At 38.8% G+C, this 27,991-nt stretch overlaps 2 protein-coding genes across 3 annotated transcripts in view; both read left to right on the forward strand.

Annotated features, from left to right (window-relative positions):
* Nucleotides 1-3,353, forward strand: part of GTF2H2C (GTF2H2 family member C) — a 68,913-nt gene extending 65,560 nt beyond the window's left edge. Inside the window, exon 18 of one of the 2 annotated variants that reach the window (XR_007514831.1) lies at nt 751-1,318. The gene's annotated coding sequence lies outside the window, so the exon portion shown is untranslated. Of the gene's footprint in view, nt 1-750 lie in introns of both variants that reach the window. The other variant, XM_049865136.1, reaches the window with a different exon arrangement.
* On the forward strand, nt 918-26,694 carry NAIP (NLR family apoptosis inhibitory protein). The gene is given in 15 exon segments (XM_049867688.1): nt 918-1,147; nt 1,301-1,318; nt 5,890-5,971; nt 6,959-7,016; nt 7,543-7,768; nt 7,770-7,840; nt 7,843-7,915; nt 7,917-8,635; nt 8,638-8,720; nt 8,723-8,914; nt 8,917-9,100; nt 9,103-9,465; nt 9,468-9,698; nt 22,668-22,832; nt 26,195-26,694. Coding segments are annotated over 15 exon segments (3,060 nt in total). The 3' UTR covers nt 26,560-26,694.
* Nucleotides 26,695-27,991: the final 1,297 nt, after the last annotated feature.

Below are 27,991 nucleotides of genomic sequence, written 5' to 3' on the forward strand. Positions count from 1 at the left end.
CTGCTCTCTCAGGGACTCTCTGCTGTGTTCCCTGTCAGGGTGGTCATTGGTGGTAGCTGGACATCATCTAGTTCTGGTCTCAGGCTGGTGGAGTCTCTGGTTTATGTGGCCCTTTCTGTCTCTTGGGCCAATATTTGCCTTGTGTCTTTTGGTGTTCTTCATTCTTCTTTGCTCCAGGAGAGTTGAGACCAACTGATGCATCTGAGATGGCCACTCGCTAGCTTTTAATACCCCAGACGCCACTCACCAAAATTGGATGCGGAACATTTTCTTAATAAATTTTGTTCTGCCACTTGACCTAGATGTCCCCTGAAATCATGCTCACAAGACCCCTGCCCCTGTTACTCTGTCCCTCAAAGTGTTTGGTTGTATTCAGGAAACTTCTTAGCTTGGTTTAGTCCCATTGTGCTGACTTCCCCTCTATTGTGTGTTGTCCTTCCCTTTACCTAAGATAATTGTTGTCTACTATCTAGTTAGTAAATACCCCTCTCACTATTTCAGTCAGCGGCCAAGTGTGGTTAACAGTTTGCACCACCCAGGGACTCCACTTGACACACAGTAGGTGTTTAGTAAATATTTGTTGATTGACTAAGTGGATGAATACTGATGCTTTATAATTTCCCACTTTTCTTTTGACTTGAAAATCCAGCCACTCCTTCAATTCCTGCCTTCTTCAGAAATGATGGGAAGTGCTCTTTATAATAAACATGTTACTATACTCAGTCAACCTACTTTTCCTTCCCTTTCCAGAAAATGGCCACCCAGGAGAAGCCTCTAAATGAGATTTCCTAGTTTGATTATGCTTTGCTGCCAGACCGTCTGCCCTTCTGGGCATAGATGCAGTTCAACTCGCAAAGAAAATAGAAGAGGAGGAGCGGAAAGACCAAGCAAAAATGCAGAAAGGCTTTAACTCAAGAATGCGCAGTGAAGCAAAGAGGTTAAAGTCTTTTGTGACTTCTGAGTCATATAGCTCTTGGACCCCTCAGAAGATGGCAGCTGCTGGGTTTTATTTAAAGGGAGTAATATCTGGGATTCGGTGCTACTGCTGTAGCTTAATCCTCTACAGCATCAGCCTCAAGAGACTCCCCGTAGAAGACCTCAAGAAGTTATATCCAGACTGTGAATTCCTTTTGGGCAAAAGATGTTGGTAACATTGCAAAGTATGATATAACGGTAAAGTATCTGGAGAAAAACTTGAGAGGGGACAAAGTAAGGTACCAAGAAGAAGAGGTCAGACTTGAATCCTTCAAGAACTGGCTGTTTTACACTCAAGGAATATCCCCAAGTGAGCTTTCAGAAGCTGGCTTTGTCTTTACGGGTAACCTGAAATCATTTTCTAAAAGTATTCCTCTGGAGTTTTAAGATCAGGTTCCATATTTCAGTTACTTTTGCAATATTTTGTGAAACTTTCTTCACGAAACGAATAATTTCTTCTAAAAGGACCAGCACCAAGCGGAGGTTAAAGATGTCCCAAATGTTCAACTTTTCCAAACTCCTGTACCACTCCATCATCTCTAACGTGAACTACTCCCCCTCCCCTCAGTACCCTTCCTCCCATGTTTGGGTCCCCTAACTCACTCCAACATCTCAAAGAACTCACAAATCGTATAAACAAAATGACTCACATGGTTGTGGAGGCTGACAAGTCCCAAATTCCAAATTCGTGGGTCAGACGTAGGTTTCTCCTGACCCACGTGGCTGCAGGAGCTGACGAATCCAAACACAGCCTGCTGGCTCATAAGGCTACGGAAGCTGGCACATCAGGTCACATGATAGGCCTCAGGCCCAAGGGGCTGTAGAGGCGGGTGAACTCCAGAATCAGCAGGTCAGACAGCAAGCCTCTGGCTTGAGTCCCAAGAACTGGAGGTCAACTGATCATAAACTGGACATGGGATCCAGATGCAGAGAGAGAGCCCTGTCAGGACACACACGTATATCTTAGATGCAGGCTACATCCCAGGGAAAGGCACAACTTGAGTAAGGGTGGGACTTGGGTCACACCCTCCTAAGACACACCCTATACCAATCCTGCCTCATCAGCATGTAGGGGTCAGGATCTACAACACATAAAACGGAGGACAACCATACAATATTGGTAATCATGGCCTAGCCAAGTTGACACACGATCCCAACCATCACAGGTTCCATATACCTTATTTTCATAGTCCCACTTAATCACCACGTATGTGTCACAAAGGCCATGCTAGGAGGGCCACATTAAGTGATTCATTATGCTGCAGTCATATTAGGTATAAGATCTATTTTATTAAAATTTAACTTTAGAAATTTTGCTTTAGTTTTGCTTTGGGTTTAGTTCAATGTGTTAATTTATCAAGAATATATGCATATTATCAAGGAGCCCTGGTGGTACAAAGATTAAGCACTCAGCTACTTACTGAAAGGTTGGTGATACAAACCCATTCAGCAGCTCCGTGGGGGAAAGACTTGGTGATCTGCACCCATAAATATTACAGCCTAAAAAACCCTATGGGACAGTTCTACTCTGTCAAGTGGGATCGCTATGAGTCAAAATTGACTCAACAGCACCCAACAGCAAAATGCATATTACCAGAAAGTTATTTTTCCTGAAATTTGGACCTTAGGAAATACTGGCTGCTTTGTTAAGGCCCTAAAAATAAGTCATGAGACCAACCTGACCCCAGTCTCCTTCTCACTCATCCTCCTTCCTCTGCTCCTACATGATCTTTGATTCTCTTAACTGCTATTTGGTATTGGAGGGTTTAGTTTAGTGTTTTTTTTTTTTTCAATCTGAGGGCCAACTCTAATGTGTAAAGTAAGTTGCATTTCACGAAGTTGCACTTTGAACTGTCCTAGCCACGCCACAGATGTTATGACAGATGTGGATGAGGACTGTAATAACAGCAACGATTATTTACTGAGTTCCTACTTTATGTTAGGCAGGTGATTGAGCACTAATTCTAATCCAACAAATTTGCCCCCCCCAAGAAAAAAAAACCCTTGCTGTCGAGCAGATTCCAACTCATGGTGACCCTATAGTACAGAGTAGAACTGCCCCCATAGAGTTTCCAAGGAGCAGCTGGTGGATTTGAACTGCTGACCTTTCGGTTAGCAACCGTAGCTCACCAGGAAGGTGAGACTGGTTAGTTTTGTCTTGACCACTATGCCACCAGGGTTTCCTACAGTTTTGATCTTTCTCTATCCAAAACTGGACCACCCCAGAATTTATTCAAGCAGGAATGGTCTCAGTACAATTGTGAAAAGTTTGAATTACATTATTTTAAACAGCTTTTAAAACATTTTTTTATGACTCCCAAATACATTAAGTATGTTTTGTCAAGTGACAGCTTCAGGATCTGCCTTAATAAATAGAAATAATTAGCATGGGGTAGTATAGTGTATGAAAGAAGTTTGAAAATGTAAAAACAATGTTTAAAACATTATTTCAGATGGTTTCATGCACTGTTGAATATATCCCAAACAAAAATGTTTTACTTCAAAAACTCAGTCAGACTTTTTATTATTGCAGTGGTCTTTAGTTCCCTACTGAGAAAATGAAGTGATTAACTTTAATTCTTTTCAATAGTATATTTACTAGTATTTTCTATATGACTTTCTTTGTTTTTACTGAGTACATTGTTCTTTTAACAATTTTTAACCTTTTATTATGGCAAATTGCAAATATATACATAGAGAATACCCTAACAAATATTTATCCATATGGAACTCATACTTCATCCACCTTTTTTTCCATTTGAAATAAAAATAATAATCAGATTATTATTTTAAAACAAATCTCAAAGAATAATTTCATTTGTGAATATTTTAGTATGTTGTTGTGTGCCATCGAGTTGATTCTGACTCATAGCGACCCTATAAGTCAGAGTAGAACTGCCACATAGGGTTTTCTCGGCTTTTATCTTTAGGGGAGCAGATCGGCAGGTCTTTTCTCCCGTGGAGCAGCTAGTAGGTTCAAACTGCCAATTTTTTGGTCAGCATCAGAGCTCTTAACCATTGCGTCACTGGGGCTCCTGCATATTTTAGTATGAAGCAAATGACTCAGTTTCCTCTGAGGATTTCTTACTTTGAAGAAATTCACACCTGTAATTATAAACATAATTAAAATTTACCCCAATACTATAATAGGAATGTCCTATATCATAATTGTGTTTGTGGCCATACAATGAATATTTGTTAAAACTTATTGAATTATACACTTAAAATTGGTGAATTTTATTAAAGTTAAATAAAACTGTCAAAAATTTACCCCAAAATTTATTTATGAGAATTACTGCTGTTCTCATATAATTGTTCATTTCTATTAGTGACAACATGTGGTAACTTAAAATGAAATCTTCAGATTATCTTCTCTCTTGAAACAAAACGTAATACAATCAAAGACTGGATATACAGTAGCATAGAAGCTGAAGTTTTTTGCTTGTTCTTTGAATTTTGTTGTTGTTTTTTCTGTTTCTATGTGTAAAATTCTTTCTATGTTTGAAATTCTAAGTCAAGGCAAAGAGAATGATAAGGAATGCCACAAACAATCTGTGATGACTGAATCTAGTTCCTATGGTCCAATGAAAGTTACTGGCAGTAAAGAGAGCTATATAAAAATAATAATAACATGTTTTATCTAATGAACAAAGCACATCACCGCACTTAAAACATGGAAATTAATCTATGAATTTTGAATTTTTTAAAGAACATATTGAATATCATTTTTAAAAATTGCATTCCTTTTCCACAAAAGAGAAGCAGCTTTTAAATTAACTTAAAAAAAAAAAAAAACAAAACTTCTAATTCAAATTTAAGTTTTCTTTCTAGTGGTGGTATAGTAAGGAGTGGACAGGGAGTCAAGAGGCCTGAGTGCTAGTTCCGGCTCTGCTACTAATGGAGATGTGACCACATGGACAAATGGACTTCATTAGATGATCCACGCATTTCTCCAGGATTGCCGTTCCGGCCAGACTCCCCAGTCGTCAAGTATACAAATCCTTCCAGAGATCGCCCTAAATCTGCACATATCCCATGTATCGGGGAGAGAGAAACACACACACACAGACACACAGAGGGTGGGACAGAGAGAGGGAGGGAGACACAGGAAAGAAAAGGGGTAGAAAGTTCTACAAATTAAAAACATTAAGAGACATATCAACTAAATGTAATGCATGGACCTTGTTTGGATCCTGATTCAAATTAACCAGGGGGGCGGGGGGTGGGGAAAGGGGGAGAGAAACAGAAAGAATGAGAATTGTGGACATTTGAACACTGATATTTGGTGACAGTAAGGAATTACTGTTAATCTTCTTCTAGGAGAGACAATGGTACTGTAGCTTTTTTTTTTTTTTCTTAAAGATATTCTTATATTTTAGAATGACATGGGTCTCTGAAAACAGTGACTCTGAGAAGGCCTGTTTTTTCTAGGGTCTAGGTAAATAGTCACAAATCTTTTTTTTTTTTTTGCATTACTTAAACAGAATTCTAACATTAATGGAAATAAATGTTAAAGGAATGATTCTCCGACAATCCTGCCACTCCATCTAATGAAAGCAGTTTTTTCCACTAACGTCCTTTTTTTGTTCCAGGATCCATAAATGGAGTTTTCATCTTTGTTTTTCATTCTTTAGGTTCATTTTATTTGGTTTCATGGGTGAGTGCTAAATATACCCTCATTCCACCAAATTCCCTGGATATCCCCACCATTGCATTATAACTATTGACATTTCTATTGCTGAGAGCCACAGTTTAAACGTCTTATGTGATAATGACACTGACAGAGAGAATTACTGGAAATGTTAGTTTTATACTTAATTCTTGCCATTAAAATTCTAACAATGTGTTTAAACACCTAGTGCAAATGCTTAATTGCATAGAACTATTTTTATAACTCTTTTCTTTTCTGCATAGCTGTCAATTTCTCCAGAATATGAAGTCCTCTGCAGAAGTGGTTCCATACCTTCAGAGCCATGGTGAACTTTCTGAAATAATGGTAAAGAACAACACCATTTTGTTTATTTTAGCAGCAAGTGATCACGTGATTGAAAACTGATTTTGAACAAGAATTGCTCATCATAAATAAATATGTAAATTCTACAAATATCTATTAAGCACCTGCCATAAACATGTACCGTGTGCTAGGTGCCATCAGGGATACCACGGTAAACAAGAGAGACACCTAGATACCTAACTTCAGGAAATGTGTAGGGAATCCCTTCTACTTTGGGGTACAGACTTCTTTACATTTAGAGTTAACATCCCAGTTACCTGGATTCCATCTGGGATCTTCTCTTGGAGGGCAGGAAGGCCTGAGTTACTACTTAGCCTTTCTCAGGACTGAGAAGATTTTTATTTTTTTGACAAAATTAAATGACCAACCAAATTTAAACCCAGATAATAGTTTGACCCTTTAAGTTGAGAAATTCTACATAATTCTCTGAGATATAAGCCACTATCAATTTAGCACACACACACACACACACACACACACACCACCTTATTTTGAGGCTGTGTATTAGGAATGTTTGCCATCCCACAAAAAGAAAACAAAGCAACTTGTTTTTCACTGGATGCATCTTTTATAACTGTGAATTGGAAAATAGAATTGAAGGGGAAAAAATGGGAATATATAAAAATTAATTTTTAAAGAAAAAACATAGCCTTTCTATATCCCAGGTGTATAATATTGAAAACGTAGTTAATAACTAAGGGCAGAGGCTGTGTCTAATGATCTTTGGAGGATCCTTTTTGCCTTAGGTGCTACGATTCCAATTACCTGTATAGTATCCACTGCCAGGAACACATATTCTTGCACATTTGCAGACTGTTTCTTGTTTTGTATTTGCAATACCCCTCCTTTTGACAAGCATAAATATTTGAGGGTGGGCTGCATTTAGAAGATGTTTAGCCTCCAAATATAACATGATGCCCCAGCCTCTTATTCAATTTTTTATTTAATAAAGCCTTTTATTTTTCACAGGAAACCACACGTGAAAGCAATCTTGAAGATTCAGTAGAAATTAGTTCTATAGCGCCAGGTAAGAACTGTAAAGTAGCACGTGGAATTTTATATATGTTCAAATATATTTGTATGTAGAGGATTTGAAAAGAGAGAGTATTTGTACTTGTTGGAAGAGCTGCCAGCGGAAGAGCAGTGTTGAAATGCAGTGTTGTACGTGAGAGAAAGTCAGGGTTCTTGTCACATCGCCAGAGCGAATGAAGGACCAAATTGATAGTAGCCAGTGTGTCTTGAATAAAAACCAACTGGTATTTAAAGGGACCATTCAGCAAATTTCTTTGCTGAAATTTTTAAATGGGAAATTATAGGATTCCATGTGCTCATGTGTTCATGGAAAGTGGGGTACTTTGGGTACATGCTCCCCATACTCTGACTTTGTGGCTAGAACAGTGGACTCATCCCAATCTGGGAGTCATAGAAGCCTGTGAAAGATCCTAATACATCAGTAGTAGAGACAGAATCATGTAGTGAAAAGAGCATGGTATTTGGATTGGGAGAGATGTGACTTTCAGTCTCAGCTGTGCCACTTTGTTTTATCTCCACAGGGACAGCACAGGGGGAAACCCAGTGGTTTCTGGAGGCAAAGGGTCTGAGTGAGCGACTAAGAGCAGTTTACACCAGCGCCAGTTTCCGCCACATGTCTTTGTTTAGGGTCTCTTCCCATCTAGCTACTGACCAGTTGCTGAGTTGTGATCTGTCCATTTCTTCACAGCACATCAGCAACCACGTGCAGGAGCCCCTCGTGTTGCCTGAGGTATTTGCCAAACTGAACTGTCATGTGTGATGAAGGCGAAGCTGGTAGAGGAAAGACAACCCTTCTGAAGAAAATAGCTCTTCTCCGGGCATTGGATGCTGTCCCCTGTTAAACAGGTTCCAGCTGATCTTCTCTCTCTCTCTTACCTCTGCCAGACTGGTCCAGATTGGCCAACATTGTCTGTGACCAACTCCTAGAGACAGAAGGATCTGTTACTGAACTGTGCCTGAGGAGCATCGTCCAGCAGCTACAGAATCAGGTGTTATTCCTTTTGGATGACTACAGAGGAATGTGTTCAATTCCCCGAGTCACAGAAAAACTAAAAAAAAAAAAAAACCATTCATCAGAGACCTACTTACTGATTGCTGTCCGTACGAACAGGGCCCAGGACATCTGCTGATACCTAGATAAGATTCTAGAGATCAAAGAGTTTCCCTTCTATGATGCCATCTATATATTATGGAAGCTGTTTTCACACAATATGACCCGTCTGCAAAAGTTTGTGATTCACGTTAGAAAGAACGAAAACTTGCAGAGAATTCAGAAAACTCCCCTCTTTGTGGCAGCGGTCTGTGCTAACTGGTGTCGGTATCCTTTTGACCAGTACTTTGATGATGTGGGGGTTTTCAGTTCCTATATGGAATGCCTTTTCTTAAAGCACAAAACTGAAGCTGAACTTCTCAAAGCGATTGTGTCCTCCTGTGGTGAGCTGGCCTTGAAAGGGTTTTTTTCATCTTGCTTTGAGTTTAGTGATGATGACCACACAGGAGCAGGGGCTGATGAAGATGAAGATCTAACCATATGCTTGATGAGAAAATTCACAGCCCAGAGACTGAGACCAGTCTATCAGTTTTTAAATCCTGTTTTCCAAGAATTTCTTACAGGAGGAGGCTGATTGAACTCCTGGATTTGGAGAGGCAGGAAGATCAAGATTTGGGACTTTATTATTTGAAACAAATTAACTCATCTATTTTATGATGATGATGATGATGATGATGGCTATAGGTCTCTATAACAATTTTCTGAACTATGTCTCCAGCCATCCTTCAACAAAGGGAGGGCCAAAAATTGTATCTCATTTGCTTTATCTGGTTGATGATAAACAGTCATTTGAGACTGTATCTGAAAATGATGACTATCTGAAGCACTATCCAGAAATGTCACTGAAAAAAAAAAAAAACTGAAGATGGAGTTAATTAGGAGGTTGTGGCAACTACATCCTCGAGGTTACCTTTCATTGGTTTCAGAATATTTACTGGCATTTGCCCTAAATATTGCTTATCAAAGCAACGCTGCTTCTGCATGTTCTCTATTTATTTTGCGATTTCTTCAAGAGAAAACACTGGTTTTGATGTGCTTGACTTACAGTACTTTTTTGACCACCCAGAAAGCCTGTTATTGTTGAGGAGCATCCAGGTCTTCATAAAAGCAAACAAAAGACCACCCAGAGCAGATCTTTCAGTCCTGGAAACATGTTTGGACAAATCACAAGTGCCAGCTATAGATGAGGACTATGCTTCTGCCTTTGAACCTATGAAAGAATGGGAGCAGAATTTAGCTGAAAAAGAGGAGAACATGATGAGTTTTCAGAATATCCGACTCAGTGCATCACCAGACATCAGCACTGGCTACTGGAACCTTTCTTCAAAGTAGTACAAGATTCCTGTTCTGGAGGGACATGTGACTAATAGTGATGCTATTGACCCGAGGATGCTCAGGTTCTGAGGACAGTCTTCTCAGCTTCGCAGCTTCACAGCACACTGAAATCCATTTTCAAACACAGCAGGGCCTTTATTGAAAGCATCTGCCTGGCTCTTGAGCTATATAAGGCCTCTCTCACCAAGTGTTCCATCAGCCAGTTTGAGCTCAGTGCAGCAGAACAGAAGCTGCTTCTCACCCTGACGCCCCTGGAGTCTCTGGAAGCCTCAAGGATAACCAAGTTAGAAGGTATATCTCGATATATTTTGGATGAGTGTTCTGGTGTCTAATTTTACTTTCTTACTCTTATTTAGTTTTAGGCGGATAAAAGCTTCTGAAGGTATGAGACCATAAATGCTTGCTGGTAGAATAGATTTAAAATAAAATGTCACTGATTTTTTTTTTTTTTTTTTTGTCAGTAGCATTTATTAGTAAAAGGCCTAAGTAATAGAATGGTTTTTAAGTAACTCGGGCAAAATTAATAAAATAGTATCTAATGAAAACCCACAATAAACAGACATAAATTACTTATTATTATTAAAAGAATGATCTACATGTGAAATGATGCTTGAAAATTATCCTTCAGTTAGTTAATGATGTAGCTGCCCATTGTTGTTGTTGTTAGGTGCCATCAAATCAGTTCCAACTGATAGTGACCATATGTACAATAGAATGAAACATTGCCCGGTCCTGCGCCATCCTCACAATCATTATGTTTCAGCCAATTGTTGCAACCACTGTGTCAGTCAATCTCATTCAGCATCTTCCTCTTTTTTGCTGACCCTCTGCTTAACCAAGTGTGATGTCCTTCTCCAGGGACTGATCCCTCCTGACAACATGTCCAAAGCATGTGAGACATAGTCTCACCATCCTTGCTTCTAAGGAGCATTCTGGTTGTACTTCTTTTTATCCGTTCTTTTTGCAGTCCATAGTATATTCAATATTGTTCTCCAACACCACAATTCAAAGGTGTCAATTCTTCTTTGGTCTTCTTTATTTATCATCCAGCTTTCACATGCATAGGAGGTGATTGAAAACACCATGGCTTGGATCAGGAGCACCGTAGTCTTCAGGTGACATCTTTGCTTTTCAAAACTTTTAAAGAGGTCTTTTGCAGCAGATTTCCCCAATGCAATGTGTCTTTTGATTTCTTGACTGCTGCTTCCATGGATGTTGATTGTGGATCCAAGTAAAATGAAATCCTTGACAACTTCAATCTTTTCCCCATTTATCATGGTGTTACTTATTGGTCCAGTTGTGAGGATTCTTGTTTTCTTTATGTTGAGGTGTAATCCATACAGAAGGCTGTGGCCTTTGATCTTCATCAATGTTTCAAGTCCTCTTTACTTTCAGCAAGCAAGGTTGTGTCATCTGCATAACGCAGGCTGTGAATAAGTCTTCCTCCAATCCTGATGCCCCATTCTCCTTCATAAAGTCCAGCTTCTGAGATTACAGATTGAATAGGCATGGTGATTCAGCATACAGATTGAATAGGCATGGTGAAATGATACTAGCCTGACACACACCTTTCCTGACTTTAAACCATGCAGTATCCCCTTGTTCTGTTCAAACTGCCTCTTGATCTATGTACAAGTTCCTCATGAGCACAGTTAAGTGTTCCCGAATTCCCATTCTTCACAATGTTATCCATAATTTGTTATGATCCACACAGCTAAATGCCTTAGTATAGTCAATAAAACACAGGTAAACATCTTTCTGGTATTCTCTGCTTTCAGCCAGGATCCATCTGGCATCAGCAATTTCATCTGTGGTTCCATGTTCTCTTCTGAATCTGGCTTGAATTTCTGGCAGTTTCCTGGTGATATACTGCTGCAGACACTTTTGAATGATCTTCAGCAAAATTTTACTTGCATGTGGTATAAATGATATTGTTCGATAATTTCCACATTCAGTGGGCTCAATTCAATTCCTGGAGCCTTGTTTTTCACCCTGGTGGCATAGTAGTTAAGTGCCATGGCTGCTAACCAAGAGGTCGGCAGTTTGAATCCACCAGGCGCTCCTTGGAAACTCTATGTGGCAGTTCTGCTCTGTCCTATAGGGTCGCTATGAGCTGGAATAGACTTGACGGCAGTGGGTTTGGTTTTTGTTTTTCACCAACGCCTTCAATGCAGCTTGGACTTCTTCCTTCAGTAGTACCATTGGTTCCTGCTCATATGGTACCTCCTGAAATGGTTGAACGTTGACCAATTCATTTTGGTATAGTGACTCTGTGTATTCCTTCCATCTTCTTTTGATGCTTCCTGTGTTGTTTAATATTTTCCCCATAGACTCCTTCAGTATTGCAATTTGAAGCTTGAATTTTTTCTTCAGCTCTTTCAGCTTGAGAAATGCAGAGCGTGTTCTTCCCTTTTGGTTTTGCATCTCCAGGTCTTTGCACATGTCATTATAATATTTTACTTTGTCTTCTTGAGCTGCCTTTTGAAATCTTCTGTTCAACTCTTTTACTTCATCATTTCTTCCTTTCGCTTTATCTACTCAATGTTCAACAGCAAGTTTCAGAGTCTCTTCTGACCTCCATTTTTGTCTTTTCTTTCTTTCCTGTCTTTTTAATGACCTCTTCCTTTCTTCATGCATGATGTCCCTGATGTCATTCCACAATTTGTCTGGTCTTTGGTCTTTAGTGTTCAATGTGTCAAATCTATTCTTGAGATGGTCTCCAAATTCAGGTGGGGTACACTCAAGATCCTACTTTGGCTCTCGTAGACTTGTTCTAATTTTCTTCAGTTTCAACTTGAACTTGCATATGAGCAATTGATGGTCTGTTCCACAGTTTTGTTTTTTTTTTTCCCCCACAGTTGGCCTCTGGCCCTGTTCTGACTGATGATATTGAAATTTTCCATTGTCTCTTTCCACAGATATAGTTGATTTGATTTCCGTGTATTCCATCTGGTGAGGTCCATGTATGTAGTTGCCGTTTATGTTGGTGAAAAAAGGTATGTGCAATGAAGAAGTCGTTTCTCTTGCAAAATTCTATCATGCGATCTCTGGCATCGTTCTATCACCAAGGCCATATTTTCCAACTTCTGATCCTTTTTCTTTGATTCCAGCTTTCACATTCCAATCTCCAGTAATATCAATGCATCCTGATTGCATGTTCGATCAATTTCAGACTGCAGAAGTTGGTAAAAATCTTCAATATCTTCATCTTTGGCCTTAGTGGTTGGTGTGTAAATTTGAATAATAGTCATATTAACTGGCCTGCCTTGTAGGTGCATGGATATCATCCTATCACTGACAGTACTGTACTTCAGGATAGATTTTGAAATATTCTTTTTGATAATGAATGCAACGCCATTCCTCTTCAAGCTGTCATTCTCCGCATAGTAGGCCATATGATTGTCTGATTCAAAATGGCCAATACCAGTCCATTTCAGCTCATTAATGCCTAGGATATCAATGTTTATGCATTCCATTTCATTTTTGATGACTTCCAATTTTCCTAGAGTCATACTCCGTACATTCCATGTTCCGATTATTAACGGCTGTTTATAGCTGTTTCTTTCCCATTTTGAGTCATGCTACATCAGCAAAGGAAGGTCCCGAAAGATTGACTCCATCCAAGTCATTAAGGTCCACTCCACTTTCAGAAGGCAGCTCTTCCCCAGTTGTCTCTCTCTCTCTTTTTAATATTTTTATTGTGCTTTAAGTGAAAGTTTACAAACCAAGTCAGTCTCTCATACAAAAATTTATATATACCTTACTATATACTCCTAGTTGCTCTCCCCCTAATGAGACTGCACACACCTTCTCTCCGCTCTCTATTTTCACGTCCATTCGGCCAGCTTCTGACCCCTTCTGCCCTCTCATCTCCCCTCCAGACAGGAGCTGCCCACATAGTCTCATGTGTTTACTTGATCCAAGAAGCTCACTCCTCACCAGTCCCAGTCGTCTCTTGAGTGCCTTCCAACCTGAGGGGCTCATCTTCCGGCACTATATCAAACAATGTTCCACTGCTATCCATAAGGTTTCACTGGCTAAATCTTTTCAGAAATAGACTGCCAGGTACTTCTTCCTAGTCTGTTTTAGTCTCGAAGCTCAGCTGAAACCTCTCCACCATGGGTGACCCTGCTGCTATTTGAATACTGGTGGCAAAGCTTCCACTATCACAGCAGCATGCAAGCCCCTACAGTAGGACAAACTGACAGACACGTGGGGGATCTGCCCATTAAGTCTGCCTAATTGTTCAGGACCTAGCATGGTGGCTGGCATGTGATACGCATTCCTTCAATATCTCTTTAATTTTTTTAATTTCTGCATGAAAATAATTTCTATATAGTTGGTACCTAGACTTTTGGAAGATTAGTAAAATCTCTGTTACCAAAGCATAATTGAATAGGTGTGTGTGGGGGTGGGGGATTAAGTCTGCAATTATTTTGAGATTATCAATACTATAGTATTGTAAGTATCGGTACTACTTCTAATAATAGTATCAATTCAGCCATTACTATTGACAAACACTATGGTGAGATTTATATACATTATGTCACTTAATTCTTCCAAAAAGTGTATATGAAATAGAAACTGTTTTTATCCTGCTATTTCCAAAACATATTCCAGTCTTAGACCTGGTTTTCTTAAAATAATGATAAATTCTAAATTATTTGAGCCCAGGTCACTGGTGATTTACTGTATGTGGTGCAGTGGGTTTCTCTTATGTGGCTTTTCTGGCTCTGGGTTTGTAATTCTCCCAGAATGATCAGTCAGGATGAAATCTGCCAGAGAATTGGTCAGTTTGCTATCCACCTAAGCAGCCTTGCAAGGGTTGGTTGGTTTGTTATCTGCCTAAGTGGTATGCAACCCACCCAAGAGAATTGGTTGGTTTACAGTTTGCCTAAGGGACTGGTCAGTTTATGAAAGCCACACCTTGAAATTAACAAGGAGTTTTCCAATATAACCAGCCAATCCCCCAGAGCTTTTGGGGGGGACTTCTTGATCAACAAGAGCCTGGAGCCTGTCCAACTTGGTGTCACTGCACTGAGAACCTCCTAGATCTGAGTGAAAGGGTTGTACTGAGCTGGTAACACTGAGCTGATAACATTAAAGAGAAATGGCAGCAAGCACAGCATAGCTGAGCAGCAGAGAAACGGAGGCAGCGGTGCCAACAGCATGAACCAGTGAACCAGCAGATAGCTCCAGTGGGCAAGCTGGCTCACAGAGCAGAGCTGAGCACCTCCGGGCAAGAGTTGCCAAGAGAGTTAGAGGCCTGTAACGGAAAAGCAGCCACAGTCTGGCCGCGTGCAGGTGCATGACCAAGCAGAGAATGCAGCAGAGTGGGGGCCGAGCCGGCCTGCCTTTGGGGACAGATGCACCGGCTGTGCTGAGAGCTGTAACCCTGAGGCCAAGAGGCCTGTCCAGAGGGGGCCTAGAGGAGGCCTGTCTTGAGGGTGCCAAAAGGTATTCCCACAGAGTCTTGGGCATATACACCGTACAGCAGTTGCCCGTATAACAGTTTTGCCTCAAGAGTTGTAATGCCAGCCCAAGCCTGGCACTGGCCCAGGGTTGTCCTGAAGCTGCTGGTTGCAAGCTGGACCAGTAAGCACAGGGAGCCAGAGCCAGCCAAGAAAAGCCAGAGAGAGAGAGAGGGAACAAACACAGTCTGCTGCACCTGACTACAGCAGACAACACACCAGCTGAGCAAGAGAGAAACCTGCTGACCCCTGATCCACAGCGTACCTGATCAGTGACACAGAAATGGACAAAGGTAACTTGGGAAGGGTGAGCAGGTCCCCTTTTAGACATAAGAAGATTCTTCTCCTATGATGCTAAGTGGGGTACTCATGGGAGTGGGGGGGACCAGTTCACCTCAAATCTGTTCCTGTTACTTTTTGCTTTCCGTAAGTGATTTGTTCTTGTTGTTTACTTTCTATAAGTAATAATAGCTTCCAATTGCCAACACTTTGTAAAGTGTCTGTGTGTGTGTGACCCAATCAAATTGGATAGTAGAGGCCTTATCCTAGCAGCCTCATGATTGCTTGGGATTTAGAGGTACAACATGTGTGTACACATACAAGCGCACAGCTTACTGTATTAACAGAAGGGGAACTTCTGGCATCAGGGACAGCTTCAGCCCTTAGAGGTAAAACTACCCTGTACCCTATGGCTACAACCTAGTCAATCTAAGTCATACCCCCAACTCCCACAAGTTACACTAAAGCTTTACAGGTAAACAGGAAGATGAAAATATGTGATACACTGCTATCAAACATGGCAAATTGTACCGATGTTTAAAATGATTTCCTATAAGGAGGGGGAGATCGTGACGGAAGAAACAAGAATTTTAGCTAGACTTCTTTGGATATACCTTGTTTGGTAAATTTTACTTTGGAGCCATGAAAATTTTTAATAATTATTTAACAAAATTAAATTTATAATGCAAATTCCTAAAAAAAAAATAAATAAAATGAAACAAATGAATCAGAATGCATAGCCAGGTGGTGGTATAACCACATAGGAAGAAACTATTCCAAATGACTTTAAAATATGATAGTTATACTGTAGATTCTTCATAGAATAAATCTTAAGGATTTCAAAAATTTAAAAAGTAACTTTTTCAATATCATGTATATTTTTAATAGACTTTTTTTTTTAGAACAGTTTTGGGCTTACAGAAAAATTGTGCAGAAAGTACAGAGAGCTCCTGTATACCCTTCTCTCCTCTGCACAGTTTCTCCTATTGTTGTTGCTGTTAGGTGCCATCAAATTTGTTCTAACTCATAGCAACCCTATTATCTTAGTAATCTAGTGCTGCTGTAACAGAAATACCACAAGTGGATGGTTTTAACAAAGAAAACTATTCTCTCACAGTCTAGGAGGCTAGAAGTCCGAATTCAGGGTGCCAGCTCCAGAGGCAGGCTTTATCTCTGTTGGCTCTGGAGGAAAATCTTCCCTGGTTGAGGAGCTTCTCAGTACAGGGACCCAGGGTCCAAGGACGTACTATTCTCCTGGCTCTTGTTTCTTAGTGGTATGACGTCCCCGTTTCTCTGCTCACTTCTCTCTTTTATATCTCAAAAGAGATTAATTTAAAACACAGCCTAATCTTGTAGATTGAGTCCTGCCTCATTAATATGACTGCCACTAATCCCACTTCATTAACATCATAGAGGTAGGATTTACAACACATAGGAAAATCACATCAGATGACAAAATGGTGGACAATCACACAATACTGGGAATCATGGACTAGCCAAGTTGACACACATTTTTTAGGGGGACACAATTCAATCCATAACACCTATGTACAACAAGAGAAAACGCTGCCCGGACCTGCACCATCCTCACAATAGTAGGTATGTTTGAGTCCACTGTTGCAGCCACTGTATCAATCCATCTCTTTGAGAGTCTTCCTCTTTTTCCTGACCCTGTACTTTACCAAGTCTGATGTCCTTCTCCAAAGGTTGAACTCTCCTGATAATATGCCCAAAGTAAGCAAGACTAAGTCTTACCATCTTCACTTCCAGGGAGCATTCTGGCTGTACTTCCAACAGAGATTTGTTCTTTCTTCTAGTAGTCTATGGTACATTCAGTATTCTTCGCCAACATCATAATTCAAATGCATCGATTCTTCTTCAGTCTTCCTCTTTGATAGTCCAGCTTTTGCACGCATATGAGGCTACTGAAAATACCATGGCTTGGGTCAGGCGCACCTTAGTCATCAAAGTGGCATTTTTGATTTTTACACTTTAAAGAGGTCTTTTGCAGCAAATTCGCCCAGTGCAGTATGTCGTCATTTGATTTCTTGACTGCTGCTTCCATTGGCATTGATTGTTGATATGAGTAAAATGAAATTCTTGAGAACTTCAATCTTTTCTCCGTTTATCTTGATGTTGCTTATTGGTCCAGTTGTGAGGATTTCTGTTTTCTTTGTGTTGAGGTGTAATCCATACTGAAAGCTGTAGTCTTTGATCTTCTTCAGTTAGTGCTTCAAGTCCTCTTCGCTTTCAGCAAGCAAGGTTGTGTCATCTGCATATCATGGGTTGTTAATGAGTCTTTCTCCAATCCTGACGCCCTGTTCTTCTTCATATAGTCTAGCTTCTCAGATTATTTGTTCAGCATGCAAATTGAATAAGTATGGTGAAAGGATACAGTCCTGACGCACACATTTTCTGATTTTAAACCAGGCAGTATCCCCTTGTTCTGTTCAAACAACTGCCTCTTGGTCTATGTACAGGTTCTGTATGAGCACAGTTAAGTGTTCCAGAATTCCCAAAATGTTATTGATAATTTGTTATGATCCACACAGTTGAGTTCCTTTGTTCAGTCAATAAAACACAGGTAAACATGTTTCTGGTGTTCTCTGATTTGGGCCAATATCCATCTGACATCGGCAATGATATCCTTTGTTTCACATCCTCTTCTGAATACAGCTTGAATTTTTGATAGTTCCTTGTTGATATATGCCTGCATCCCTTTTTTAAATTATCTTCAGCAAAATTTTGCTTGCATGTGATATTAATGATATTGTTCTATAATTCCTGCATTCTGTCGAATCACCTTTCTTTGGAATGGGCACAAATATGGGTCAGTTGCAGACCCCAAATTCTCGTAAAAATACCAGACCTAATGGCCTGACTGAGACTAGAAGGACCCCGGTGGTGATGGACCCCAGACCTTCTGTTGGCCCAGGACAGGAACCATTCCCGAAGCCAACTCTTCAGACATGGGTTGGACTGGACAATGGGTTGGAGAGGGATGCTGGTGAGGAGTGAGCTTCTTGGATCAGGTGGACACTTGAGACTATGTTGGCATCTCCTGCCTGGAGGGTAGATGAGAGGGTAAAGGGGGTTAGAAGCTGACGAAATGGACACGAAAAGAGAGAGTGGAGGGAGAGAGCAGGCTGTCTCATTAAAAAGTAATTGGGAGTATGTAACAAGGTGTACATAAGTTTTTATGTGAGAGACTGACTTGATTTGTAAACTTTCATTTAAAGCACAATAAAATTATTAAAAAAAAAATACGGGTCTGTTGGACTATTAACTGTCTTTGAAATTTCTTGGCATAGTCAAGTGAGAGCTTCCAGCATTACATCCATTTGTTGAAGCATCTCAATTGGTATTCTGTCAATTCCTGAAACCTTGTTTTTCACCAATGCCTTTCAGTGCAGCTTGGACTTCTTCCTTAAGTACTATCGATTCTTGACCATATGCTACCTCTTGAAATGGTTGAATGTTGATCAATTCTTTTTGGTACAATGATTATGTGTATTCCTTCCATCTTCTTTTGATGCTTCCTGCGTCATTCAATATTTTGCCCATAGAATTCTTCAATATTGCAACTTGAGGCTTGAATTTTTTCTTCAGTTCTTTCACCTTGAAAAATGCTGAGCATGTTCTTCCCTTCTGGTTTTCTAACTCCGGGTCTTTGCACATTTCATTATAATACTTTGTCCCTTCTTGAGCTGCTCTTTAAAACCTTCCGTTCAGCTCTTTTACGTTATCATTTCTTCTGTTCACTTTAGCTACTCTACATTCTTTCAGAGTCTCTTCTGACATCCATTTTGGTATTTTCTTTCCTGTCTTTGTAATGACTTTTTGCTTTCTTCATGTATGATGGCCTTGATGTTATCCCACAATTCTTTTGATCTTAGGCCATTTGTGTTCAGTATGTCAAAGTTGTTCTTGTGATTATCTCTAAATTCAGGCAGGCTATATTCAAGGTCATATGTTGATGCTTGTGGACTTGCTTTAATTTTCTTTAGCTTCAATTTGAACTTGCATATGAGCAGTTGACGGTCTGTTCCACAGTTGACCCTGGGCTTGTTCTGACTGATAATATTGAGCTTCTCCATCGTCTCTTTCCACAAATGTAGTTGATTTGATTCCTGTGTATTCCATCTGGCTAGGTCCATGTATAGTTGTATCTTATCATTAATATCTTGTATTAGTGTGGTACATTTGTTATGATTGATGAACCAATATTGATACATTATTATTAATTAAAATCACAGTTTAAATTAGGGTTCATTTGTGTTATACAGTCCTCTGAGATTTGACAAATGCATAATGTCATGCATCTACAATTACAGTGTGATGAAGACTAGTTTCACTGCCCTTTGAATGTCCTGTACTTCACCTGTTCATCCCTCCCCTTTTCCCCTGACCAGATGACAAACACTGATCTTTTTACTCTATAGTTGTACATTTTCCAGAATATCATGTAGTTGGACTCATACATCATGGAGCTTTTCAGACTGACTTCTTTCACTTAGCAATATGCATTTAAGGTTCCTCCATGTCTTTTCTTGGTTTGATAGCTCATTTCTTTTTATCACTGAATAATACTCCTTTGTATGGATATACCACAATTTGTTTATCCATTCACCTATAGAAGGATGTTTTGGTTACTTCTAATTTTTGGTAATTGTGAGTGAAGCTGCTATAAACATTGGTGTGCAAGTTTATATGTGGACATGTGTTTTCAACTCATTTGGGTAAATACCTAGGAACATGATTGTTGGATTGTATGATAATCCTATGCTTAGCTTTGTAAGAAATTGCCAGACTGTCTTCTAGAGTGGCTATACCATTTTGCATTCCCACCAGCAATGAATGAGAGTTCCCGTTACTCTATATCCTCGCCAACATTTGGTGTTGTCAAGTATCATATTTTTCATTGTACTGTTCATATCATTATTCTGACACCATTTGGGGTGTAACGTGGATGGAGCAAATGAGTAATAAAGGGATATGCTAATTCTATCATCTCCAATGACCTTGAAAACTAGGACACTTGATGTGGGAAAAGGGACATACAAAGATAGTTAAGTAACACCCTCTAATTCTGAATTTGAATTGGAAATATCGGTATAAATCATGAGATATTTATCTTTAAATATAAATATATGTATGTCTTATCTCTGTTCACTGAAAATATGCCTAAAATCAATACCTAAAAGTATCAATAAGCATCCTAGTGCTGTCTTCAAATAGCCATTCTCCATTAAGAGATATTAAGGCTTTGTGGAGAGATGGTTGATTTAAAGTCTAGGGCAGGAAATGATTAGCATGAGCTTAGAACATTTTGTTTTAACAGAAAGCAAGGAAGTATAAAAGATTACTAGGGTTGTATCAAAAGGACTCACTCATCAGCCAAGTTGAAGAGGGTCCTACTGGCCTAAGACAGAACTATCTAAACAATAATAATGATAATAACTGTAAGTAAATATTCATGTACCACATACCATATGCAAAAATTATTTTGAGATGGATCGTAGACTAAATATAAATGCTGAAACTATAAAGCTTCTAGAAGAAAACACAGAAGAATATCTTCATGATTTGTGGATAGGCCAAGATTTCTTGGATGGGACACAAAAGTCACTAATCATAAAAGAAAAATGGATAAATTGGATTTCATCAAAATTCAAATTTCCACTTTGCAAAAGATACCATGAAAAAAATGAAGCTAAGCAAAAGAACCTAGACTTAAAAAATACATCCTGTGTGATTCCATTTATAAGTCCATGACAAGCAAAACTAAGCCTGGTGCTAGAAATCGAAGTGATTGAATGGGCAGGGCAAGATTGACTAGAAAGAGACAGGTGGGAACTTTCGGATGATGGGAAATTCATTCTCTTGACTTGAATGTTGGTTTCATGGGCGTACACATTTGTCAAAACTCATTGAACTGTACATTTATGAATGCTAACCTATTGCCGTAGAGTCGATTCCAACTCATAGTGACCCTGTAGGACAGAGCAAAGCTGCCCCATAGGGTTTCCAAGGAGCAGCCAGTGGATTCGAACAGCCAACATTTAGGTTAGCAGTCGAGCTCTTAACCACCACACCACCATTATTCCTCCATACAACTGAGAGAAAAAAAAAAAAAAGAGAGAAATCTCTATGTGTATTTTTATCACAGCACTTGGTACATTCCATAATTATCTATCTGCAAGTCTATCTTCCCGGCTAGACTGTGAGCAGCTTGCAAGGCAAAGGCAGTGTCTTATTTATTTTTGTGAGTTAAGAGAGTAGCACAAACTTTCCATATAATAAAAAAACCAAAAAACCAAACCCAGTGCCGTCGAGTCGATTCCGACTCATAGTGACCCTATAGGACAGAGTAGAACTGCCCCATAGAGTTTCCAAGGAGCGCCTGGGGGATTCCAACTGCCGAACTTTTGGTCAGCAGCTGTAGCACTTAACCACTATGCCACCAGGGTTTCCTTCCATATAAAAAAAAAATATATATATAATAAAAAAGAAAAAAAAATTTTTTTTTTTAAATAGGTATCAATAAATGCTGCAAAAAACAGTGTCTTCATATATGAAGTTCTGAATATATTTTATGGTAAATGGAAGGTTTTCCTTTTAAAATATGAAAACAGCTTTATGAATTAAAGCGACAGCTTAAAAATTATTCATCTAGAATGCTTTAGATTAATGATGGGAAACTGCTGCTTTCCAGACCAAATCTTTCCTAATTTGGACAAGTTCCTGTGCCTGAAAGAACTGTCTGTGAAACTCAATGACAAGCTAAATGTTTTTTCAATCATTCCTGAAGAATTCCAAAATTTCCACACTATGGAGAAATTACTGATCCAGATTTCAGCTGAATGTGATTCTCCCAAACTAGTTAAGAATGGCGCTTTGATTTACATGAGTACAGCTACTTGACCTATAATTTATTTACAAGTTAAAGCCTCTGTGGATTTGAGGCTGTAGTCTGCATGGTACATTATGGAAATAGCACTCTTTCTCATTAAGGAAACAGATATTTGTAATTATAGAAGTGTGAGACTTCAGAAATAAAGGACTTTCTAGTAATCAACAGTGTGCTGTGCTAAGAAGGGGTCAAAGGTTATGAGAGTGGTGGCTTGTGAGGCTGAGGGCTGTGAGGCAGATGTTGAAATCACTGAGCACAGCAGCATGAAGCAGGTTGGAAGCAGGTTGGAAAGGAAGGCTGCTGAAGGCATTGAGGAGTGAGGGGAATGTCCTGGGGGCCTGTAGCAGCTTCAGTCTTAAAGAGGAAATGGAGCTACAGTAGGCGGTCTGGACTTCAGTGCAGGAGAGGTTGGTCAGGGGAAGTTGGAGGAATGGTTGTCTGGAGGCAGCAATGCCTTTGGAGAGGAAGAGGAACGGCCTGCATGCTACATGGGGCCTAGGGTCTCCTGGGCTGCGCATGACTTTGAGGCTATAGATTACCATTGTTGTGGGAACAAAATAGCACAAAGAGAGTAGATTTTTTTGTCTCTTCTGATAGCCTACACTTTAGGTTCTCTCAGTAACTTCGAAGAACTGATCCTTCCTACTGGGGATGGGATTTATCAAGCGGCCAAGCTGATCATCCAGCAATGACAGCAGCTTCGATGTCTCTGAGTTCTCTCATTTTTCCAGACTTTGAATGATGACAGCGTGATGGAAACTGGTGAGTTATCCTTAAATTAAAGCATTTCAGCTTGCTTGTCGGTGGTGTTATCCAAGCTTTCTACTACAGATGCTGAGGTCTACAAAATGTCTACTAAAAAACATATTCCCTTTAAAACATTTTTCAACTCAGTTCATTTTCTCTGTCGTATTGTTCCCTCTAGTGCCCATCTGTAGATTTAGGTTCATTCTGGTAAGATTTGGAAGTGCAATATGGCTTCCCGTTTAAGGTTATACAAGACCTCAAGCCTGTGTTCTTGACATCCACCTAATGTTTCAGTTAGTGGGCCACATATCCTCCAAACACTCATTACAGAAATTTTTTTTTTTTAAGTTCAAGATTAATATACATAAAGTGCACAAATCATAAGGGTACAACACAACTAGTTTTCAGGTGAACATACATTTGTAACAATCACCCAGATTAGAAGACAGAACATTACCAACAGCTCAGAAGCTTCCCCGTGTGTCCCCTCTCTGACACTGCTTTCCCAAGGTGGCCATTATATTGCTTCTTAGCATCATAGATCGCTTCTGCCTGCTTTAAAACTTTATGTAATGGAATCCTACACAGTATGTACTCTTTTGTGTCTGGCTTTTTTTTTTTTTTTTTTGCTCAACATTATATTTGTGATATTCATTCATATTGATTTATGTAGCTATAGTCCATTGATTTTCATTGCTATATATCATTTCACTCTATGATGATATATACTCCAATTTACTTATCTTTTGATGGACCTTTGGGTTATTTCCAATATTTGGCTACTATTAATAATGCTGATATGAACATTCTTATACATGAATTTTGGTGCCTGTATGGAGATATTTCTAGGGGTGGAATTTCTGAGTCATATGGTATACACGTTGCTGTTGAGTCGATTCCGACTCATAGAGGCCCTATAGGACAGAGTATAACTGTCCCGACAGGGTTTCCAAGGAGCGGTTGGTAGCTTCGACCTTTTGGTTAGCAGCCATAGCTCTTAACAACTGTGGTTTTTTTTCACTTGTCTAAAGTTTCCCATAATATAGTTTTATGATCTTTTTAAAGATCTGTAGTAATATCTCCCTTTTTTAATTCTTGATAATATTCATACTTTTTCTCTTTTTCCTTGATTGGTTTATAGTTTTTTTTTTCCCCCCCAAAAAACCAACTTTTGGCTTTGTTTTCTCTACTGTCCATGTTTTCATTCATTTCAGCTCTTACCTCTATTATTTCCTTCTACTTTCCTTGGATATAATTTGTTCTTTTTTCCTAACTTCTTGAGATGGATAGTTAGATCACTGACTTTGGCTTTAGCTGCCTCTCAAATGTTTTATATGTTACATTTCATTCTCAGTTAAAAATATTTTCTGTCATTGCTTTGACACATCAGTTATTTAGAAATGCACTGCTTAATTTCCACATATTTGGGGATTGTCTAATTATCTTTTTGCTAATGATTTTCAGCTTTCTTTCACTGTTCTCATAGAACATAGACTGTATAATTTTTGAAATTTGTTGAGATTTGTATTACGGCCCAACATATGGTCAATCTTAATGTTCCATTTGTACTCAAATGTGTTTTCTGCAGTCAAATCAAGTGTGTTAAAGGTATTGTTTGAATCTTCCATAACTTTACTGATTTTTTGGGGGGGGGGTCTGTTTGTTCTATCAGTAATTGGGAAAAATATGTTAAAATCTCTCATTATGATTGCTGATTTGTCTTCCTTTTAGTTATAATTTTGCTTTATATATTTTGAAGCTAAGTACATTCAAATTTAGAATTGTTAGATCTTCCTGGTAGATTGATCCCCTTATCTCTAGTGATGCTTCTTGCCTTAAAGGGTTACTTTGTCATATACTAATGTAGCCACACCAGTGTTCTTTTGCTATTCGCATCTTATGTCTTTTTCCTTCCTTTTACTTCAGTCTATGTCCTTATATTTAAGGTATGTCTCTTGGAAAGAACATATAGTTAGGTTTTTTAAAATCCATTCTGTTAATCTTTTAGTTCTAATTGCAGTATTAATCTGTTTATATTTATTTAATGATATAAATTTGTATCTTTTTTATTTGCTATGTTTTCCATTTATACTTTTTCTCTCCTTTCTTGCCTTCATTATTCTATTTTTTCCCATCTGTTAGCTTATTAGTTATACATTCTTAAACTATTTTTTAGTGGCATCCTCGAGACTACAACTTGCATCTTTCAGTTATTAGATACTAATATAAATTAGTACTTTTACCACATCATGAGTAAGGACTTTAGAACATTTTAACTGCATTTACCTCCATCTAGACCTTTTTGTTGTTCCTGTCATTTAATTCTGCATAAATTTAAATCCAACAAGACATTATCATTGTTTCATACAATTATTTAGATATACCACATATTTACTGTTTTCTGTTGCTCCTTAGTCTCTTCTGCATTTCCATTCATCAGGAATCATTCATTCCACCTGAAAAACTCCTTTAGCATTTCCTTTTGTGTGGGTCTGCTGAAATTCTCACTTTTTGTCTGAAAATGTCTTTTCTTTTGCCTTCATTATAGAAATATATTTTCAGTGAATACAGAATTCTATTTTGGCACTTTTTTTTTTTTTGAATTAATTTTTATTAAGCTTCAAGTGAACATTTACCATTCCAGTCTGTCACATGTAGGTTTACATACATCTTACTCCCTTCTCTCACTTGCTCTCCCCCTATTGTGTCAGCCCTTTCAGTCTCTCGTTTCGTGCCAATTTTGCCATCTTCCCTCTCTATCTTCCCATCCCCCCTCCAGTCAAGAGATGCCAACACACTCTCCAGTGTCCACCTGATTTAATTAGCTCACTCTTCATCAGCATCTCTCCCCCCCCACTGACCAGTCCTTTTACGTGTTTTTTTTTCACGTTTCTGATTTCCATCATTTATTTTGTTTAGTTGGCAGTCAACCTTTGTTGGTCCTTTGAAGATGTCTCTTTCTCCCCCTGAACCCTGCCCTGTGGCCTTTAGATTTTTGCTTTGCTTTTTTTTTTTTAACTAGTTTTAGTATAATCTGCCTGGGTGGGGTTCGCTTTGTATTTATTCTGCATGGCGTTTTTAGAATCTGTGGCTTAATGTCTTTTTATCCATTTTGGGAAGTTCTTGACCAATATGCATACAGCTTCTGTCCAATTCTTTTTCATTCTTTTTCTCCTTTCCTTCTGCATATAGCAGAAAGACTCAAGCTATATAGGATATATTTAAGGAGATTTTTAAAATATTATACTGGGTATTTCCTATATTCAGTGGTGGTGGTGGCGGAGGTTGAACAAGAGATTGGTTGAAATAACCTAGTCTGCCATTATTGATACAGATGTACTTATGATTCTAATTTCATAAATATTTTGTTTTCATAGCCAAGGTAGCAATCAGTGGAGGTTTCCAGAAACTTGAGAACCTAAATCTTTCAATCAATAACAAGATTACAGAGGAAGGATATAGAAATTTCTTTCAAGAACTTGGTAACCTGCCCAATTTGCAAGAATTGAGTATCTCAAGGCATTTCACAGAGTTTATCAAAGCTCAGGCCTCAACAGTCAAGTCTTTGGGTCAGTGTGTGTCACGGCTGCCACGCTTGACCAAGTTTAACATGTTCAGCTGGCTCCTGGATGCAGAAGACATCACATTGCTTAATGCCATGAAAAAAAGACACCCTCAATCTAAATACTTAACTATTCACTGGAAATGGGTACTGCCATTCTCCCCAATCATTCAGAAATAGAAGATTCAGCTAAAAACTGCTGAATCAAGAAGTTTTTTTTGTCAACAGTTCCAAAAACTTGTCTGAAAACATTTCAGTAAGTATTACATACATACAAAATTAATGAAATGTGTAAGGCATGTGATTAAAAAAAAAAAAAAACCTGCATACTCACTCAGCTTAATAGATCATTACCAGTACCTCTAAAGTTTCTGAATCATCCTCCCGAGTAAAGATTAGCCCTTCAATGAAGTTTATGTAGCTAACCCTCCATTATTCAGGGTCAAGTATCAGGTTTCCAGGTTAACTATGGTAAAGACAGTAACAAAGTCGCCGAGGAGGGGTCGGGGAGAGGTGCACTGACCTATCTCAAAGGAACAATGTGGAAGAAGTGCTCAAGTTATACATGAGATGACTGACTTAAGGAGCGAATTAGTTTCACACATAGATGAATGAACAGCTGACTTGAACACGCGGTCCAGACGAACCTTCTGTGGACTAAGAGACATTTCTTAGTCCTTTTAAGATTAGTTTTATATATTTAATATACACATACACTAGACTTTACTTACACTTTCCCTTTATCTGATGCCAATGTGAAAAAGAAATAGGGCTTAGGGAAAAACGCCTTTTTCCAGAAGCTTTTGAGTCAACATTTATTACACACTAAAACCTGTGAAAGCCGTAATCTGTATAAGGTGAAAACCTGTCAGAGAAGGAAAACTAAAATATTTTCCACTAAAAGGACAGAAGAGTGGTTAAGACTGCACCCTGTCAAAGGTGGAAAATTTGCGAGATCAGGAAACACAAGGTGGTCCCATCAAGTTCAAGCCGTCAGTTTCACTGTATACATGTAAAATACGGAATAGAATTTAGCGTTACTGAAGATCAGCTGCTTTCCAGAAAACTGAGTATTAATGCTTCTTTACATAACCATGTTTGAGAGTTCACCATATGCTAGAATGGCTTTATAATTTTCTTATGAATCCACTCTACTCATAGAAAACACACTTTAGTGACTTCATATTACTCCACGTAGTCCGTTTGAATGAGTGCCTAAATCTACGTCTGTGTCCAGAATTTCAACAGCAGTTTCCTGGATGGCCAGAAGACAATTCTAAATTCATGATGCTACTGTAAGTTGCAAAGCAGTGACTATTTTATCCTCATTTTTATTCTTACCAGAGAAAAAGCCAATTTTACTCCCCTATTCCCTAAGTACGAAACATAAAGACTGTATGTCTGGTATGATCCCACTTCTTAAAATAAGTACTCTCATGTTTGTAGATGCATTAGGATTTTCTAGAAGGATATGTAAGAAAATTTTAATAGTGGTTACTGGAAGACATTTTTACCTTTCACTTTCTCCCTTTTCTACTGTTTTTGATCTTACAAGTACCTGTATTATTTTTATCTTTAAAATTAAAAATAAAACTAGTTACACTAAAACATT

This window comes from Elephas maximus, chromosome 2 (assembly GCF_024166365.1).
Source record: "Elephas maximus indicus isolate mEleMax1 chromosome 2, mEleMax1 primary haplotype, whole genome shotgun sequence".
Lineage (NCBI taxonomy): Eukaryota > Metazoa > Chordata > Mammalia > Proboscidea > Elephantidae > Elephas > Elephas maximus.